At 41.1% G+C, this 18,469-nt stretch overlaps 1 protein-coding gene across 1 annotated transcript in view; it reads right to left on the reverse strand.

The window, feature by feature from the left end:
* KIAA1549L (KIAA1549 like) overlaps nt 1–18,469 on the reverse strand; it is a gene marked incomplete at both ends in the record, with an annotated part of 125,206 nt that overhangs the window by 63,111 nt on the left and 43,626 nt on the right. The window contains one exon of the mRNA XM_084263630.1: nt 2,695–3,042. Coding sequence (XP_084119756.1) covers nt 2,695–3,042 — 348 coding nt within the window. The remainder of the gene's footprint in view (nt 1–2,694; nt 3,043–18,469) is intronic.

Genomic DNA, 18,469 nt, shown 5'->3' on the forward strand with positions numbered 1-18,469 from the left:
GTGGTAAGGGTTTGCAATGGGATGCCCTTGGTAGCTTTATTAGACATATTTACTTGGAACTAGACTATGGCTTGTAGCACTTGTGTCCCATTTCTCCATACTAAATGCAGTTGGATTTTTATCATCTATAACCAAATAATCAGAAGACTCTAATCGGTCATCTACAAATTCTGGAAGATTTCCAGAACTGCTGTCTTCTTCTGTAATAAAACTACACAAGAGAGCTGAGGTAGAAGGCTTGGTTATGGGAAAAGGCGACTCTGTTGGCAGCATGCTGTGGATGGCACCGTTTCCATAACTGGCTGAAAAAGTCAAGTTGTCAGTGAGCTGAAGAGCCAACGTCAGTATCGTGCCTAAGTCTTTTGTCAACAAAGTAATCTTTCCAGCATCAGTTGTTTGTGATTCTAGAGAGCTAGGGAGAGCACCTGTATCATTAACAGGAAGCACATAGTAATGGAGAGGTGCTTCACAGCATATACTAACTTCTCCAACAGGAAAGGAATTAGCAATGCTTTCAACTGTGTTCCCATGCTTTTTTTTGCAGGGGGTCAGGTACTGTCACAGGGATAGCAAGGGATGAACGTTGAACAGGAGACCTTTTCAGTGCAAACGTATCTGTGTCAAATTCTGGAAAACTATTAAACCTCACTCCAGCAAAGGGGAAATTCAAAACATTTCGGCTAAAGTTTCCATGTGTATAGCTCGATGAGGGGGTGGAGAAGAGCGGCTGCTTATTTGTATTCATTTTCTTTTGCAGACTTGAAACTACCGAGTATGGTGCATGGTACTCAGTTTCCAATGCAGAAGTACTTGGAAGATCTTCTCTTACCACAGTTTTGGCTGAAGTTTTTACTGAAGGAATACTAGTGCCAGCTGAAGGCAGCAATACTTTATTGGTCCACATAGAAACTGTTACTTCAGGAGAGCTGACAGGATCTAAATTGCTTTCAGAGTCCACACTTGAAATCCTAGAAAAGCTGGAGCTGTGGTGAACCATTGTCATGGAAACCAGTGGTGGCTGCGTACTCAATGCTGGAGGCTCAACAGAGGCGAGATGCTTTCTATCCACTGAATGTGAAGTCTGAAGAAAGGCAAAACAATTTAAAGCTCTCAGAGGTGAAAATTCTGCATGTGTGGTCACAGCACTGGGTACTCTTCTGTTTCTGTCTTCATTTGCAGTTACCTCTGGACTTTCTACACTATGAGGCAGAAGATATGCAGTTACAAAGATACTACCAGCAGAGGTATCTGTGATAGGAGGGTCAGGTTTTTAAAGGCTTGTAGTGGAAGTAATTAACAGCACAGCAGCCAAATCAGGACTAGTCATGCTCATTTCCAAACCAGTGCCTAGTATGTTTAATCCTACGGGCAATTCACTCATTTGGATATCTGGAGAAACACTGGAAAGCTGAGATTCAGAAGGCAAAACACTACTAGCATTAAAGTTGGTGGACATTTTAGCTGTCACCTCTCTTGTGAAAGGCTGTTGAGCTATTCTTTCCACAGGAATGCCATCAGATGTGCAGAATCAGTTGTCCATTGCATGGCGTTTGGCTGATAAGTGCCATCAATCAGGTCTTCTGCAAAAGTCTCATTCAGAGTCACTGAGTGCTGTGAGGAAACAAAGGGATTTGGAAAGCATCCTCACCAGCCACAGCTGCCCTAGGACTGTCTGTGCATGCTGTCCTAGCAAAGGTGCCGTTTATCCCAATTAGCAAGGGAGACCTTGTGCTTGTCAAGGAGTCTGTTGCATTTCTAAAGAGAAAATCTGTTTCACTTCTAAATGCTCGTGCCAGCGGCGCTGCACTGTGAGCGTGCTTTGTGTCTGGAATAAGTGATTTTGGCAGTGGAAAGAAAGACATGCTCTCTGTTGAGCTGGAGACCTCAGCCAGACTCTCAGAAGCTGATAACAGGAAAGGTGCACTGGTAGAGCCTGCAGTGAAATTAGTCAGTGCTGCAGAAGACTGAGGATGGCTCATTTGGGGTATTAGGTGTGGAGTACCCATAGGATGGAAAACTGATGTAGGAACCTCAGCTTTATCCTGAAAAACTGATGATGACAGAGGGGTAGTGTCACTGTTTCTGTCAGTCAATGCCGCCTTAAATTGCTGACTGTTTGTTGTTATTCCAGCAGAAGACACATTATACATACTGTCATTTGGAAACTGTGGCAGGCTTCCAGATGTTACTGGGAGGGAAGACTGGTGGTTTTTTGACACAGAACTATCAGAGTATACAGATAAACTGAGGTCCTTTCAGAAGGAGACCCTTTTCCCACTATTTCTGTGAAAGGCACTGCTGTTGATCCAAACTGACTGAAAGGCACAGCACCCTTAAACAACTCACGGCCCTTTCTGGGGTTCACCATACTGGAATGTACTACAGGGACTGCACTTAGAGGACTATTTCTGCTTTCACTAACCTGCATGCTGGCTGAACCTGTGTTGAAGAAACCTTCGGGATCTGCAGACAAAGGCACTTTGACGTGCAGTACAGCTGGTTTAGAAAAGTTAGCAGTATGAAGTGACTGAATTGCCCATGAGGAAAGTGATGATGATGGAAGAGCAGAAAGCATGCCTGATCTTGATGTGCTTTCTTTTGAAATGGAGGGTGTTTCTAATGGTATTAGCTGAAATGGCACGGCTGTACTTGGATGTGTCACTGATGGGGTAGTGGACAATGTGGCAAACATACCAAGTTGAGGCAAACCTGACACAGCAGCTGTTTCATCTGCATCATGAGATGATGTCCTCAAAGGTGATTCAGCTGAAACTTCAGCAGGTTCCTGGGATGCACTGTTCCCACTGCCTTGATAAAGAGTGGGCAACAGCTGAGTTTGATCCAAAGTCCTAGTACGTGTGCCAGTCAGTGTTGTTTTTATCATCTGAAGCAAGTTACCATTTTCCAAAGTCTGTCCCATAGAAATATCAACTATTGAGGAAGTCTTAGTTTCTGTGGAAGGCCGTGTTGGTGATAGTATAGATCTCCAGTTAGGAAAAGATCCTGTAGAAGGAGCAACATTGATATGCTGCTGCCTGACACCTGTAAAATAATAAGTAGAATGAGTATATTCTTTCCCAAGGGGAAGAGCAGTTGTTGTCTTGCTGGAAGACATCACATCAAAATGTTTAGCTAAATTAGTGAATTTATTTTGTATTCAATCATAAAAATTCAGAGAAAATTTAAAGGAAAAAACCTCACAAAAAAAACAGTGAAAGGTACAATGTAACAGATCATAAATCCCTTGAGTCACGTAATCTGACAGAAGAATGAGAGTTTACTTGAGCATGCTATTTCAAAACACTCCTTTTAACTATGATGGTTCAAGTTACTAGAAGACACCTTTGCAAGCTTGGTCAGATCCTGAGGTCCTCGTCAGTCACCCTATATCAAAATATTATGTGAGAAGATGGGTTTAGAAGCAGTGAAGAAAGGGAATAGATTTTGACAACCAAGCTTCACTGAGTTGGCATGCAGTCTGACAAGGCAATAGAGTCAGCATTGGCTGGGTTCCTGTAGGATGCATCTGGAGGTGCTCATCTTGCCAGTTCTAATAATGTATGCAATTATAGACACAAAAGGAAGAAAATAAACCAGGGATGAACATGACGAAAGGGGGGGTAAAATCCAAAACAAATTAGGAAATTAAACTCCTTTTTTTAATATGTGCAGATGTACAACGCTGCATTTCAAACACCAGTTTACTCTGCATTCAACACCACAATGTTCCTAGGCTTTGTTTCCTTAAAATGATTACAGTTATTCTAAAATCATAGCATGGTAAATCTCACATTACCACTAATTTAAAGATTAAGATTCACTCAAGAGTAAAATTTAAGGTGTGTCCCCCCCCCTCCCCACCACCAAAATAATAGAACAACAATCAGTATTGGCACTTTCTCCAAACACCAAGCTGTGCCCCCTTGCATAGCTAAACAGAGGCACAACATGGAGCCAGTCCATGCCCTCTGACTCCAGCGCATCTGGATCAAACACAGGGGATGCCAACCTCCTCCATACACATAATGGTATGGAAGAGCAAGGAGGGACAGACCCTGGGATATGTGGTTATCAAACAAGCTGGACATTAGTTCCAGCCACTGACCTAAGGGTCAACAGATCCAACAGCATCAAAAGGGATCAATCACCCACATTGACAGCATCCAACAGCAGAACACCACACAGCCCAAGAGAGGTAAATGGGTCAAGCTGCACCTACTTAAAGCTAAATTTCTTTCTTGTGATACCCTTGTGCTACATTGCCCATCATCCATATGCACAGGCCAAACTAGATGTTTAGAGTAGCTCCTTCAGGCTTCTGTGTGCATTCAACAGGAATGTGCTGGAATTATGTTTAGTGTGATGTTTTCATTCTATTAAGAAAAAAAACACCCCACAAAATAAACACACCACCACCCCCAAATAAACCAGATACCCCCTTTTATCCCTTTATTTAAGAGCTTTTGTAAGTCACAGCAAAGAATCTTTTCTCCTCTAAAACTAGCAACAAATACAGAATCCAGAAAGAAGCTGTTTTAAGGGAGCAGTTCCAGCATGGGTAACAGAACACAAATCTGCCCTTCTAGAAAATAGAATGTCCCCAGACCTTTGTTTTAACATGGGCTAACTCGCACAATAATGTTTGGAAGAAAAGCAAGAGGTAGGAAGACACAGCTTCTCAGCTACAAGAGGTAAGCAAGGCTAAGGGGAAACCAAATCTGCCTCTATGAAGCTCCATCAGATGATGAACAGGCTGGAGAAGAGGCTGTTGAGTAGTCCACCAAAGAACATGACCCACCAGGAAACGTCCACAGCACAAACGTAACACTTTGGTATTTGTGACATAGTAGGTGCTGTGTCACATGGGGAACTAGAGACCTAAATGACTGGTGTGGCCCAGTTGCCAATTTTTTTTTTGTTGGGTTTTTTGGGTTTGTTTTTGCTTTGTTTTTAAATGCTCCACCATACTCTAGGAGGCACACTGGGATTTATTCTGTGTTTTGGTGGCTTCTCCTTCCCTGTTACAGTTAGGCAGCTTTTGAATAGAAGGTAGGAGCGAGGTTGACATGTGTTTTGCTCCATTAGAATGGTTTCAAACGCACTTGAAGTTAAGAGCTAAATGATGCACATTGCAAAATCAGGCCTTAGGCAACCTGCAGTTTAAATTTCTGTGAGGTCATCTCAGCTGATAAAGTCATTATTACCCGACCCATTATGCCTCAAACTGTCTTGTTTCACCTCTGAACTGAAAGGCCATACTGAAACATGAATGCAAAGCTTTCTCATGAGACTTAATCTGGCACTTAGCAAATGCAAGTCCTAAAGGGGAATTAAACACGTCAATGTTTTCCTGCTTTCTAACACAGCAAAATCTGTCAACATCAATCCACACGCAGCCTGCACTAGTCCTCATTTATTTCTTCACACTTGAGTTTAATGAGGATGATTACAAGTAGGGAAACAATACAAACCTGAAAAATGAACTGGTGAGATCACATGTTGATAAGAAGTAAAAGGAAAGCTCAAACAATGAAAAGAAGATAAAACACTGAATAAAAATGTCCCCTATCCCTACTTAATGCTAGTCCTTCAGTCCTTGTTTCTTCCATTCCATAATTCCATACCAACTGGAAACTTTCCTGTTTCTATCCATTAATGAAGTAATGGTCTTGAGTAACTGAATATTTTATGTCGGTTGCAGAATGTTGTATAACAGTGGCATTCACCTGCAGAAAGTTTTCTTTGAGTCTACCTTTACAGAAAGATGCCAACTAATAGTGTCTATTTAAAACTTTCTCACCATCTTAGTCACCCTCCTCTGGACATGCTCCAAGAGTTTGATGTTGTCCTTATATTGAGGCACCCAAAACTGCACACAGCCCTTGAGGTGAGGCCACACCAGTGAGGCACTGGAAGAGATCAAATTGCTTATCTGCATTACTGATATTTGAAAATATGGTCCTTTTCACCGTAATAAGGCAAAGATCTTTAACAAAGCCGTATATAACAAAGATCTATAACAAAAGCCATAATTATGGCTTTCCACTGTAATAAGACAAAGATCTATACCAAGCAACACGTTCTGGGATGCCACACCATGTACTCTCTCATCTGCCCTCCCTGACCATCTGTAGGCAACCGGCAAGAGGAGAAACCAGAGAGAAGCTTGTAGGATCCCAAGAGCAGAGCTTCTCTCAGGACAGATGACTACCTGTTTGTTAACATGCTCACAAAATCAATTCAGCTCCAACTACACTTTAAAAACATTTTCCTACACAAAAAGAAAAACTTAAAGTCTGAGAACCTTAACTGAATAACAGTCTATAACTACCAATGGAAACACAATGAAGACCCCAAGCTTTCTTCACACTGTCATGGTAGATGAGAAATACTGTTTTGACACATTTGAGCCACTACAAAAGACTTCAATTCAACTGTTATCTTCCACCACAAAAGACTTCTGTACAACTTGGATATCTTCTCATTATTCATCATATACATATATTTTTTCATTATCTTCAGCATATTGGAGACAAGATTTCAATTTTCAGATAAATTTGCCTAAATCATTGGTTTCTGAAGCAAAAAAGAAAGAAAGACTAAAAATAATTCATAACTGCTATTAACTAAAGGATAAAGTTTAATAATTCGATAGTATCAATGTAACAGTAACTGCAGCCATCCAAAGCACAGCAGAAATCCAAACACTGTATTACATAAGCAAGCTGGATTTTATACAGGTCTAAACCAATCAGCCCTAAAGCAAAAAGTTTCCAAAGATAACTTTAAAAAAAAGAAACAACACACCACCACCACCCCAAAACCAACCAAACCACAAACCTCTGCTTGTCAGAAATAGTTACTTGCACACATATGTAAAACAAATATACTTAGAAGGTGAGTGCTGTTGGGAGAGAGCATTTGCTACTTTACCACAGTCTACCCAGTGACACATCACCTCTTAAAAGCAATGCCACTGTTATATGAAAAAAACCCAAATCTTTTTTTTCCCTTCTCACAAGTATGAAGTTTCCTGCTTATTATTGTTTCAGTGTGAGAGACTGAGTGATCAAAGGTCAGACGTGACCGATATTGGATGTGATAGGGAAATAAACAGAAGAATCTCTGCTACACTGGTGGAGAAAGGCACTGCTCAAAGGTTTACTGCTGCTGAAGGATATTATGAGTATGAAGTTAGCATATTATCTGAGCCACCTCAGTTTCCTAAAATGTTTTTTATTAAGAGGCTACATTTGGAAACATGACATAGGGAATGCCGATTTCACAGGTCAAAGGATATGAAATATGCTACCAATAAAAGACAAATGCACAGCAAAATGTTTATAAAATCGCTATGTTGCATATAGAAAACATTAGCTATTGTATTACATTGAAGAAATTATTACACCACAACCTTCTCATCCCATACTTCTCACCTTCAGCACCATTCCACAAAGACATTTGCAGCCTAACTTCCCACCTTTTGTGTACCATTGGACTTGCCTGATTTCTAGCCATGTGTCATGGTTCTGTCCCAAACTGGGAGCTTTCAAAGCCACTCGCTCTGGGATGGGGAAAGGGGAAAGTAAAAAAAAAACAAAGGCAAGCCTTGTGGGTTGGGATAAGGATAGTTTACTAGGACAGCAGAGAGAAATAACAGTAAAATAACAGGACTTTTATAGCAAAAATACATGAAACTGGTAATACATAATGCAGTTTCTCACCGAACTGCACAACTTGGGGTGTACAGCTCAGAGCTGTCCCAAAGCTGGACCATTCCCAAAACTGCATGTCCTGGACCCATGTGCTTCTCCCTCCACAAGCCCCCCTTTATGCTGAGTATGGCATAATTGGTATGGTATACCCTCTTTGGCCAGTTTGGGTCTGCGTGCCCTCCCAGCTTCCGGGGTGCCCCCCAACCTTCTCTTTGGTAGGGCAATATGAACTACTGAAAGGTCCTTGAGTGCTTGGCAACAACTAAAACATTAGGGTGTTATCAGCACTGTTTTCATCCTAACACCCAAATGCCATTACCCCAACTGCTAGAAAGAAAATTAACTCTATGCTAGCCCAAGCCAGGACACTGTGTCAGAAAGCCTGTTGGCCTACAAACACCTGTACCCTGAGCTGTGCCTGCTTCTGCAATCAGTGAGGGCTAGCCCTCAGAGAAACCTGCCTGGAGGGGTCACCAGGCTCGGTCAATGTACTGGATGGGAGAGCACACCTATACGTGAGGTTTTCGTAGCCGCCAACCCGCAGCTACGATGGCAGGAATGGATGTTGGAGAAACCTGCATCTTCTGGATCACATCAACTTTCTCAAAAGCAGAGCAACAGCAAGAGTAAGCCAGCAAAATAAATTCTGTTCTGTAGTTTCCTCAATATCAATTTATTTATGCAGATTGTGAGAAAAGTTTACAATAATTCAACAGAACAATTCTCACATTTGTTGCAGCAGTAACTTTTCCCAAATTAGGTGCTGGCATTACAAATCCAAACTTCTGACCTGGATGATTAAACACAGATCTTCTTACCAGCACCTTACATAGAGGCTGGGATGCAAACAATGTAGCTCAAATAGTCAACGGCTACAAGGGCCAGTCATTAAAAACAACTATCATCTCCTGTTATAAAACAAAAAAAAAATCCCTTTTCCATTTGTCTTAGGAAAAACAGTAACTGAAAACTATTATTATGACAACCATATTTTTGCCCACATGAGAAGTGGAATCTCTTCTAGTAGGAATATTTGCACACCTTCCCCTCTTCCTTGCACCCTTTGGGTACCAAAGGAAATGCACCAGCAGCAAAGCTTTGCATCAAAGGCTAAATGCACCTTTTAGCTATGAAATGAAAATAAGGCCTGAAAATGCACTTCTCTCCTCTCTCAACATGTCCTGCCTTGGCTGCTTACTCAGCCCAAATGTAAGCTGGCCGGGATTCAGGAGAGCAGAGCCGAGCCTGCAAATGCTTTGTAGCTGTCATCAATATTGCTTCAGGAGCTGACAGACTGGTGTGACTTGTACCAAGTGCCAGCCTTGCCTGGGGGTGAAGCATGTCTCCTTCACACAGGCAGCTCTGCCGGGGTGCTCTGGTTGTGTCCAGCAAGCAGAGAAGGAGGTGACGAGCACTACCAGAGACAACAGATTAGCCAGGGTAAAATAATACACTCGTGCCATCGAGAAAACAATTCTGCCACTGCCAGTTCCAGCTGCATCATCTGCACGTTACATTGAGAGCACAGATGTTCGGATGGATCATTAGGAAATGCAGGAGAGAGGAGCACAGCAGAGGAGAATTTCATCGCCACACAGCACTGCGGGACAATTGCACGTGATCCTATAGAAACCAGAATGTGCTATGGAGGGTCCTGTACCTGCTCCTGCTCAACACACCTATTACCATTTCTGCTTGAGTTTATCAGATTATTCACAGAATTTAAGTGTTAAGAGTGGAAAATATATTTTTTATTTATTCTTATTGCTTATTCAGCAATACTTTTAGGATCAATGTTTTTGTGAGCCTCACAGCTTGCTTTGGCACACTTGTTACCTATTTATTTGTAAACATGCACTTATACAAAACTTTTGTAAGGGAGTGGTGTTTATTCAGAGCAATTTACATACATGCTGCTAGCATCAGCATAAGTAATTTCATGAACAACGTAGCAAAAATATTCAAGGTCATCTGGGAACACATAACACCAAAGCTGCCAGTTCTCATCACTGATTTTACCTTGAGTCTTACAATATTTTCATTTGGGGGTGGGGGGTGGTAGCATCCCTTAAGCAAAACAAACTGAAATAGTATTTCAGCTTTCATTCTTTACATGAAAATCCTGAATTCCGGTGGTGGATAAAAGAAGACAAACATTTTTAAATCCCATTCTTTTTAAATAATACATATTTTTACAGGAATGGGTTTTATGAGGTTTTTTTCTTTAACCTTCTAGAGCTAGGACAGACTAATAAAGGGGGCACCAATTTCTGGATGAGCTTGAGAAGACTGTTATGGCCAAACTCTGATCTGCTTAGACAGATCTGGGAGTTGTGCAGCAAATTACTGGAACCATGGATTCAGCTATTTTTTTTCACTAGTAGTTACAAGTCAACTACAGTACAGCTTTTTTACTATACACAATAAAAATATATTTTTTTAACTACAAGCTGCTACTCTAAGGAAGCCTTCAAAATTTAAGTTTCCCCTGCAAAATCAAGTACGAGAAGAGACTGAAGAGAATCCCTGCTAAAAGCCATGCAGATTATTTCACAAAGAAAATAAATAATTAATTAAAAACTCAAGGACTTCTTTAAAGAAATGATAGTGCTTTCAAAAAGGTTGAACTGTGCACCAAATGACATAATGCAATATCCTTTTACATGCCAGTTGAGTAATTGTGAATGTTCCCTTGAGCCAACAAGCTTTCTGCTCACCAAACCCCACACATCTCCAAGGCAATCTTATTTTGCACATAACATTTGAGGCCATAACCTGTGAGTAGCGAAGACCCTCTGGACTATGACCTGCCAGCTTTAGGATGGTGACTCAATCCACTGCAGCAACAGCAGCTTCTGCCACCCTGCTTCGAACTCTGTTCCCCCACCAGAAGGGAGACACCCACATCTGGGCTTCAGCAGAAGTCTGAGCTGGGACACCAAAACACCAACATGCAGGTACATGTTCCTCTGCTGCTGCAGGCACAAGAGCCCCACCAGAGAGACCGGAACAAGCAGGGTGGGGGCATGAGCATCTTTAGCCCTTGCTACTGCTAATTGAGCACATGAGCGTTACTCCTCCGAGTGCTCCTCATTTTACAGAAAAGCAAGCCCAGGAGCAGGGACTGCTTGCTTTACTGCACATTATACACCAATGCAGTTTCAGAGAGGAAAATTAAGTCCAAGAATTGTTGATATCACTCCATCAATTCTACCTGATACATACAAGTATTAACGGCATCAGCTGCAAAAGGGTATGTTATGTGGCTGTAGCTAAGCGGCACACAACCCAAATGCCTGACACCCTGTACAGACAGCCCCAAAACTTCATAGCTCCAGTTTACTGCAACCATTTCAGAGCTTTGAAGCTATGGTTACTAGATACAACATACAAGCAAGCACCGAGGCTGGGGGAGGACAAGCTCTCTGGGTTTTCCAGTGACTATTTCAGGCCAAGACATGAAAGGCAGACAGGCTGTGCCCTGGGCACCCATAAGCTTGCACTAGAGGACATGGGAGCAGACCCTTGTTGGGGGCCTATCCTAGCAAGATATCCAGGAGAGAAGTTACACCTCTCTAAGGAGAAATACAGTCTCAGAGGTGCCACGTATGCAGGATCAATACAAGGACAGAGGTTTCCACAATGTCCTTTGCTACTCTCAAGCTCCTTCTGCTGCCTGTAATGAATGATACAGAGGTGAAGACCAGGAAAGAAATACAGGCCACACAGAAGCATCCTGCTTTCTCTGTCTGCACAGCATTCAGTACTGCCTCACTGATAACATTTTTGAAGTTAAAGTCATTGCTCTTACAGTTGGGGTTTAAAAAAAAAATGTTATTGATTTTTAGGTTAGAAAAAATTCTGGTCACACTGAAGAGTGTCTGAGAGGATCACTTAACACATGGAGTAAATAACATACCTTCTTTTATGAAAGTAATTTTTAAAAAGCAACAAAACAATAATCAAGTCAAAATCCTATTCTCTTCAAAATTTGAACTATACAACCAAATAGCATTTATCCATCCTGGTATACAATGTGATTTCTGAATAAAAAAAAAAACAAACAAAAATCCTCAACAAAGTTATTACTTGGTCCCAGAACACACAAAGGTTATATCAGTGAACATTGAAGACACACTAGCATGAATAAGCTAAGAGACAGCTATTGAGCTAAAATGTGGCACCATCCTTACTTGGAGCAGACTCCTCTATGCCAATGAATGAAGCTACAAACTCTTGCTGAGAAAGAGCCCACGTAAAACAGATTTTTTTTTTTTCTTAGATTAGAAAAATTCTTTCCCTGAGCAGATTTGACAGCACTGGAGTTAAGGGACACACAGAATGCTGCTTTTTAAGCTTTGGGGTTTCCCCACGACCACCTCTTTAAGAGATATAAATTAGAAGGAAAGCCTTATACACATTTTTGTTTGTTCTTTCTTATGTACTGTCTTTTCAGATATTATCAATTTAAAGGCAATCCCTTTAAAGAAAAAAAAAACCACACTTTTTTTTAATTCAATATTGCCCAATGTTTCATACCTTTTACAAAAGTAGCAAGAGCCTTCTCTCAATAGGAGGGAAAGGTGCCCGCATCTGCTCCTGACCTAACACTGCCCTGAAAAAGCAACCAACCTCTTGGCATCCTCTGAGAAGCCCCATCCCTCATGCAGAGAGATCGGTCCCATACAGGCTGTACACTTGCACGTTTCTGATGTGTTTGGATGCCAGTTATATATTCTGCAGTGGCTTGGTATTTCATTTATGGACATCAATGTACAAGTAAAGGAACCAAATGTAACTCAAAGCTCACAAAGACCCAAGCACAGGGATAAAGCAGATGTAATTACAGACTGCAGCTCTGTTCTTGCAATAGCTGCCTAATGCAAAAAATGTCAGTGCTAATCAATGATGTGGTATAAAAAGTTTATCTTAGGAAAAAGAATCAAAGGATTGGCATTTTCTGACAAGGAAATAGGAAACATCTTCCCAGTGAAGTGCCAGGAGTCCTAAAAGAAACCAAAAAACAACAAAACCAAAATAAGCAGCATCACTGCTACAGACACAATCAATTTTTTACTAATAGCTGAAGCAAATTTTAATTTTAAAACCAGTAAATAGTTAATGGTTACTGAAATGAGCAACTGATTCCTCAAAAATAAGATGCTTGGAACAAAGGACATTATTCAAAACAAAAGATGTTGCTACTTCCAGATGAGGACCGAACAGCACTGCACAACTTGGTGGACCTATCACCAGAGTCCTATAAAAAGGTTTGCGGCTCACAGTAGGAAGCAATGAAAATATTCCTTCTGGAAAGTTCAAAAGAAGCCAGATAAGATGATTTTTTTTTTTCTCCTCCCTAGCAGCATGGTTTGCTTGGCTGCCTTCTGCTGTGCATTAGTTCATGGGACTCACGTGCTTTCACACACTGCACCTCACAGAAAGGTGAGGTAGGAAAGCAATAGAAAATGCTTCACCCTTCTATCCCCGGTGGAAATCTCTTTCTAACTTCTAATTTAACTCAGAACTAAACCTGAATCTGTGACCCACTTAGTTTGGGTACTGCCACAATACTTCTTGTCACTTGATTGCTGCTCTTTTAGCTAAACTTTTGTAAGATTTTGTTCTCTAAAAATTCCTGGAAGCTATTTCTAGAAACAGCCTCTAACCAAACCAGACCCTAATTTCTTTTCAACCACTCAGTTATTCAGAGACATGGGCAGTCGCTTTTAACAAAGAGACAGACGATGCCTTACTCAGAGAGGCTTCTCCTTTGTACACAGACCATGCTAACATTTTGCATTTATGTAAGTAGGACTGAGTGCCTGGATTTTAGAGTTCTCAGGCTGACCAGGATTTGAGGAGCATTACTACTACACTAGCAAACACACACACTATATAGCACTTAAGGTCATCTTCCATTAACCTGCTTTATGCTGTTATTGAAATGACATAGGATAACTGGGGGAAACTAAGGAATGCAGAGCATATTTTTAAACAAAGAAAGATATACAAGGAGAAAAGGCATGAAGGAAGAAGGTGTTAAAACTACCAGGTCCTGCAGCCATTTGTTACTCTTATTATCAATCAAGAGTTGCTTAAGTGTTAAAATGCCAGCATTAAACTCAGAGTCCCTGATACTGCCAAAAAGCAACCGTGAGCATCCAATCCTTTACTCCAGCTAAGATCAGAAGCATAAGGTGAAAGTTTCTTCTCACAACCTTCCCAACTGGTGACTTATTGCACAAATCAGGGCAGCACTTAAACTCCTCAAGTCGTATTTATGCTACTTCCCAGCACTTTTTCAACACAACCCCTTCTTCACTGTCAAGATTTACTGGTCTGGATGCTGGGAAAGTGGGAAACCATGCACACAAACATAGCCACCAAGGTGACACATCACACTTATGAGAAGAAATTTTCATTCAAAGACTGCTGCTCTTATTTCATTGATCAGGACACATTGCAGTAAACCAGTGACTTCATGGATGAACCACCATTAAGTAGAGCAAAAATTTTGTGTGCAGTGAAGGGTTAAAGTGTGGATGCTGAACATAGAAAAAAAAATAAGAGCCCTCTCCTGACACTTGCACAAGCTGACAAAAAGTCTGAAAATTATTTTTTCAAATATTCATTTGGCTCAGAAACCTCCATTTAAAATTCTCTCTTAAGGGTGTGGCTTTTCACCTTCTCCTCCAGGGTCAGTCCTTCCTTCAAGAAACAGTAGCATGAGCTGTAGGACCTACCCTGGTCCCCAGCAGCTCTCTCACTACATGTACTGCAGCTCTGTCTGCTTTCCTCTTGCTTTGTAATGCCCCAAGAATACCAGGTAGGAGCTTGGATCCTCTGCAGAGCAAAGGCAAGCCAGCACTGAGAGTTAATGTGGAATTAGATCTTCACTGGCCAAAAAGCAGTCAAGGAGAAAGTGGTTTTTTGCACAGTGCCAAGCAGGCTACCTTGAAAAAGCAAAGAAGAGCAGTTGGGGGGATGGGGGGGGAGGTTGGACTAAAAAAAATAGTAATAACAACTCAGGACATGTTCTGGCTTCACCATCACCTGTGCCCAATGCCATCTCAGACCTGAGGAGCAGCAGCAGCAGACCCCTAAGGAACACCCAAAACACTCCTTTGTATCTGCACTCTCAAGGCAGTCCCTTGACCTGCTGGAGACTCCTCTGGCCCCACCAGGAGAGAGACACTCCAGAGCCCTCCCCACCCCCCCATTGTCTTGGCCAAAAGGCAGGGGCTACTTTGAATTACCTTAAACTGAAGGCAAATGCTTTATCTGCAGGACAGGGCAGGTATAAGATTGCAAAGTCTGGTCACAGTCTAAAGATTTGTCTTGTTGACTTTCACATTAATTTATTTTCCATGGTTTTACTAAAACTAATTTGAATCTTAAATAAAGACTAATAATTCATTTCATTCTTCACTGACTACTGCTTTTTCACTAACAGGTGATACTTAAAATAGTACAAGAGATGTATCAAGAATTCAAATTAAAAAACTAAATTATAAAAATTTGCTTCATGAATCAAAGATTTGAAATTACAGTTTCTGTAATGACAAAGTGATAAATATGCTCCAGTCACATTCCCTATCTGCAAACCACCAGGCACCATGTTTCTCATCCAAAAGCTTCTTTTATTGCAGCAATCATTTAAAACTCTGCCTAGAAGTATTAAAACGTTGACAATAGCGAAAATAAATTTTGACAACAGAAAGTGGTATATTACATGACTTAATAGCATCAGTCACAAGATCTCAGTTTGCAACTATCACAACAAGGCTGCATCACTGTGGAATAAGACTGTTTGCCATCAGCACAAAATTTAGCTTGAAGCTAAAAAATTAACACTGCACATTCACGCTCATGGTAAAGAAACAACACTATAGCATAGCAGTGGATTAAACAGGGAGCCCCAGTTACAGGGTGAGACAGGATGCACTTATGCTTGCCTCCCTGTGTGTGACTAGCTGTGTTCTATCACGAAAGCACGCGTTTCTTACCATCTGAGGAAGGTTTTGCACAGCAGGGGAGGGGGAAACAAAATCATGGTTTGATCCAAGCTGTCAATTCAATTTACGAGAACTGTTTCAATCAAAATATGGCCTGCTTTCTTCCTTACTCATCTGTTTTATTTAATTACATAAATACATTCTAACCTGTTGTAAGCATAGTAAATTTAATCCTCAACGCCCTGGACCTACTGTTATCACTTCCATTTCTATAAAGTAAGCCTAAAACTCATTTAAACTCAGACCACTTAATGCCATCCAGTCGCAAGAAGGGACTGAAAGTGCTAACATCATATCTTGACTCCTGTTTTAAAGCCTGTTTCTACAGCAGTTGGATATATCTGCCCTAATGCAGGTATGAAGAAATACTTATCTTTTGATCAAAGCATTCTGAACTTGCTTTGCACAGCTGCAAACAGATGCAAGAGCAGCAGAACAGGAATTAGTCAAGCCCACCACAACTCTACGTGCTTCAGCAACTTGCTGCATCTCAAATCCAGTGAGTGGTAGGATGGACTCTTGAAAGATTGTGGTGCTTTTTGACACCCTATAAAAATAGCCCAGGAATCTCAAACTTTTTTTCTCCCCCCAAATTTTGGTCACCAGCTTTCCCACAGACTGAAGACTAACGCAAAACAGAAAGTCTAAATGAAAAATCTGATAGATTACCCAGCAAGTACATCCAGTTAGGCCAGGTGTAAAAGCAACAGAAAACAATACATGGATACCAATACAGGCAAGTTATAAATTCTGGATTCCACGATAAATATATTTTTATTTATCCATTACATAACTGACTGTTGGAGTGGGATTTTTCCTGTAAGCTACTGTGTTAGTCACCTTCATTTTCCAGACACCAACATCATATGGAAAGAGAAATGTTAAGAATCAGTAACAAAGTGCACTCTCTCTCTCTATATATATATATGCACATAATCTAGGTGTAAAAAAAATCCCCAATTTAAGATTTGATACTCAGTAAATCAAAATACTACACACAGAAAAGTACTGAGTAAATTACAGACAGCAGGTTAAAATGGGTATCAGCACTTCTAGCTCAGGTCATCTCAGGAAATCTGAATTACCAAGAACAACAACATCATAATGGATGCAGTGTAATTACTGTAACCATCAGCATCACAGTCTTTGAAATCTCTTGGCACTATCATTCGAAAAAAAGAAAACTTAAGGAACTTTAATTGTAGATGCACATTAGTCACACTGTCACACTGTGCGTGGTATCATACAACGTGCATAGAGGTAAGCTTTTCAGTTGCTTGAGAAATCCCATGGTGAGCTAAGTGAAAACATCTGGGAAGCAATAAATGTCAGACAGTGGGTCCTCACAGTGTGGCAAAGGGCTCCGAGATTAAAAGTAAATCAGTATATTCAGTCTTCCATAAGAGTTCAGGCATTCTGTGCTGATTCAGCCCCTGAGCAGACCTGCAGCCAAGCCATGTTTGCAGTACAGATTTAGGGGAATATTCACCAGTGACCTACAACTCTCCTCAGACACCAGTAACATTAGTCCTTGCTGGCCTACAGTTTCTTCAGAAAGATGTGGTCTCTGAACAAGTAAGTGCTGGGGTAAGGCTTGCACCAATGCTGAGAATAACACTGCTCCCTACTTAAAAGATACAAATGCCGAAAGGGAAGGAGGAAAATGCACAACTTTTAGACAAATACCCTGAAGATGTGCCCAGCAGTCCACAACCTCTGGTAAATGACTAGATGCTTGACTACTGGCTAGCTCACAACTCAGCAAGCAGGCCTGCCTGCAGACAAGCCATTGTTTTAAAATAAAGAGAGAAATAAAACCCATCTCTGCATTTTCAGATAGATAGCTGATAACGTTCGCTTAGAAAGGATGCACTGAGCACAGGCACGTAGATCTGTGCAGTACTTTCCTTGAGACTTTTATCCTCTCCGTAGGAATAAGGTGGCTATACAAAAGCATTACCAAATTCTGTGCTCAGCCAGCCTTCCCTCCATACTCCCAATGGATATAGGGACCAGCCTGGAAAACAGCGTTACACTGTTGTATGACATGTCAAACTACAACTGCCCAACACTTGCCACGTCAGCAATATTATTTATTTTAAAACTTGGTGGACTAAATTCCAAATGAGTTATCAAAAACAAAGCAACCCATTTTCCCAAGCTGTCTGCCCCTAGCAACATCCACTGGTCCTGCGGTGGCCTGAGGATGCTCAGTACTTGAAAGACAAGCCATTTCTACAAAGATAGCTAAAAGCATAATTCCTGTCCCAAAATTAACACCCCTAACACACGTGCCTCAGCTGTTTGGCCTAACATATATTTGTTGCTGCACACAGACATATTAATTTCTAAGAAAATAAAAATATAATCGGAGGCACCCAGAATTAAGAATATTGCACTGTGGAATCCTTTCACACCATCCCTCTACAATGAGGTCAGTAAATAGTGATTTAAAATTTTATGCATATACATAACATTAAAGTTTTATACAGTAGCTTGGTCTCTAGCTTCTGAAATACATACATTAACGCAACATGAAGGATTCTCAGATATTTATCATAGTTCCAGGGCCTTTGAAAGTGGTTTTTGATTTTTTTCCCTCCCACCAGCTTCACAAAGCCCAGACGAAGAGCTACAAATCCCAGTTACTACTGTGGAGGCTGAAGCCCTTTGGTAATTCAGAGGAAGAGAGCAGCCCAACTCCCAGGGAAAACACCACTACACCATGATTAAAGG

This window comes from Gallinula chloropus (genome assembly GCF_964237585.1).
Source record: "Gallinula chloropus genome assembly, chromosome: 4".
NCBI classification, from domain to species: domain Eukaryota; kingdom Metazoa; phylum Chordata; class Aves; order Gruiformes; family Rallidae; genus Gallinula; species Gallinula chloropus.